The sequence below is a fragment of the Pelophylax lessonae genome (assembly GCF_965119305.1).
Source record: "Pelophylax lessonae genome assembly, chromosome: 1".
Lineage (NCBI taxonomy): Eukaryota > Metazoa > Chordata > Amphibia > Anura > Ranidae > Pelophylax > Pelophylax lessonae.
The window spans coordinates 875,621,369-875,622,849 of record NC_138768.1 but is presented as its reverse complement, the minus strand read 5'-3'; the positions used below and the strand labels follow the sequence as shown (position 1 = coordinate 875,622,849).

General features: G+C 43.6%; 1 protein-coding gene across 1 annotated transcript; it reads right to left on the bottom strand.

Annotated features, from left to right (window-relative positions):
* Positions 1-253: 253 nt before the first annotated feature.
* LOC309546726 (olfactory receptor 5V1-like) lies at positions 254-1,198 on the bottom strand (the record flags this gene model as incomplete). The annotated part of the gene is made up of 1 exon (XM_082246427.1): positions 254-1,198. The coding sequence occupies one exon, from the start codon at positions 1,196-1,198 to the stop codon at positions 254-256; it is 945 nt and encodes a 314-aa protein (XP_082102553.1).
* Positions 1,199-1,481: the final 283 nt, after the last annotated feature.

Genomic DNA, 1,481 nt, shown 5'->3' with positions numbered 1-1,481 from the left:
ACTAGGAGAATGGTACTTTTTATCTTTACTGCACATATGATTTTGGGTGGACATATACAGCCTGGATCAATTGATATCACGGATACAGTGTCCCTGGCTTTGAGTGGTGTTCCAATTACAGCTAATGGGCAATTCCAAAAGGCACATTTTCTTTTTCTGAAGCCAGTCTGTGGTGGATTTACTTGGATGCCTAGGGCCTTTGGGTCATTGAATCAATTTTGGTACAATATAATACAAATATATTTGTTGTATGCTAACAATAAACAGTTTTTATTTTACTGGTTGCGGCCCTCAGAGCTTTATGAATCTCCTGATTCCTTAAAGTGTAAATTATGGGGTTGATCATCGGCGTCACCGAAAAGTATGTGAAGGACAATCCTTTGTAGACATTGAGATATTGACTACTCCTCGGCATCCCGTATAAGCAAAACAGCGCAGTGTAATATATAGTCACCACTAGGAGGTGTGAGCTACAGGTAGAGAAGGATTTCTGCCTTCCCGCTGACGTCTGTATCCTGAGGATTGTGACTATAATGAAGACGTAGGACAGAACAATGAAAAAGAAAGGTATAATGGTCAATGTAATGCTGACCGATAAGGCAAATAAAACAACAGTCGTTATGTCTGAGCATGCAAATGAAACATAAGGGGTGAAGTCACAATAAAAATGATCGATGGTCAGAGGGCCACAAAATTCAATATTTAGAACAAAGTAAAACATAACTATAAGGAACATTAATGAAATGAGCCAAAACACAGTTACAAAATAGAAGCAGAGTCTGTTGTGTATGAGAGCGGAGTATCTGAGAGGTCTACAAATGGCCAAATATCGGTCATATGACATCAGGGTGAGCAGCAAAGTCTCAATGATCGTTACGGCTCCGGATACATTTAACTGGACAGAACAGCCAAGATGGGAGATGACGGGTCTTCTGGAGAGCATGTGGTGCAGTATCAGGGGGACCAGATCCGTCGTGTAGAGAAATTCACAGAAGAGCAAATTGCTGATCAGGATGTACATGGGACAATGGAGACGAGGGCTTATACATACTATAAATACAATCAGGATGTTCTCAATGCAAGTTAATGTGTATATGATCAGTAAGAGAAGGAAGAGAGGGATTCTGTATTCAGTGAGGTTCTCGAATCCAACAATCAGGACTTCAGCATTGAGTGTTTGATTTTTTTGATGTGCCATCTGTGAAAGAAATGGACTGACAGTTAATAAGCTGTAACTACGAGTCATAATAATCTGTTTGCTTTTAGTGAATGGTGTGTTCTTTAACCACATTTGCCGACCGCCGCAAGTACATATACTGCGGCGGTCAGCCCCTCCTGGGCAAAGTGACGTATCGGTACGTCACTCGCCCACAAGCCTCAAGGGGGCGAGCGCGTGCCGCTGGGGGCGCGCTCTCGCCCCCGCTCGTTCTCTGACATCCCCGCGCGTGTGACCGGCGACTCCGATGTCCGCCGGCCACTCG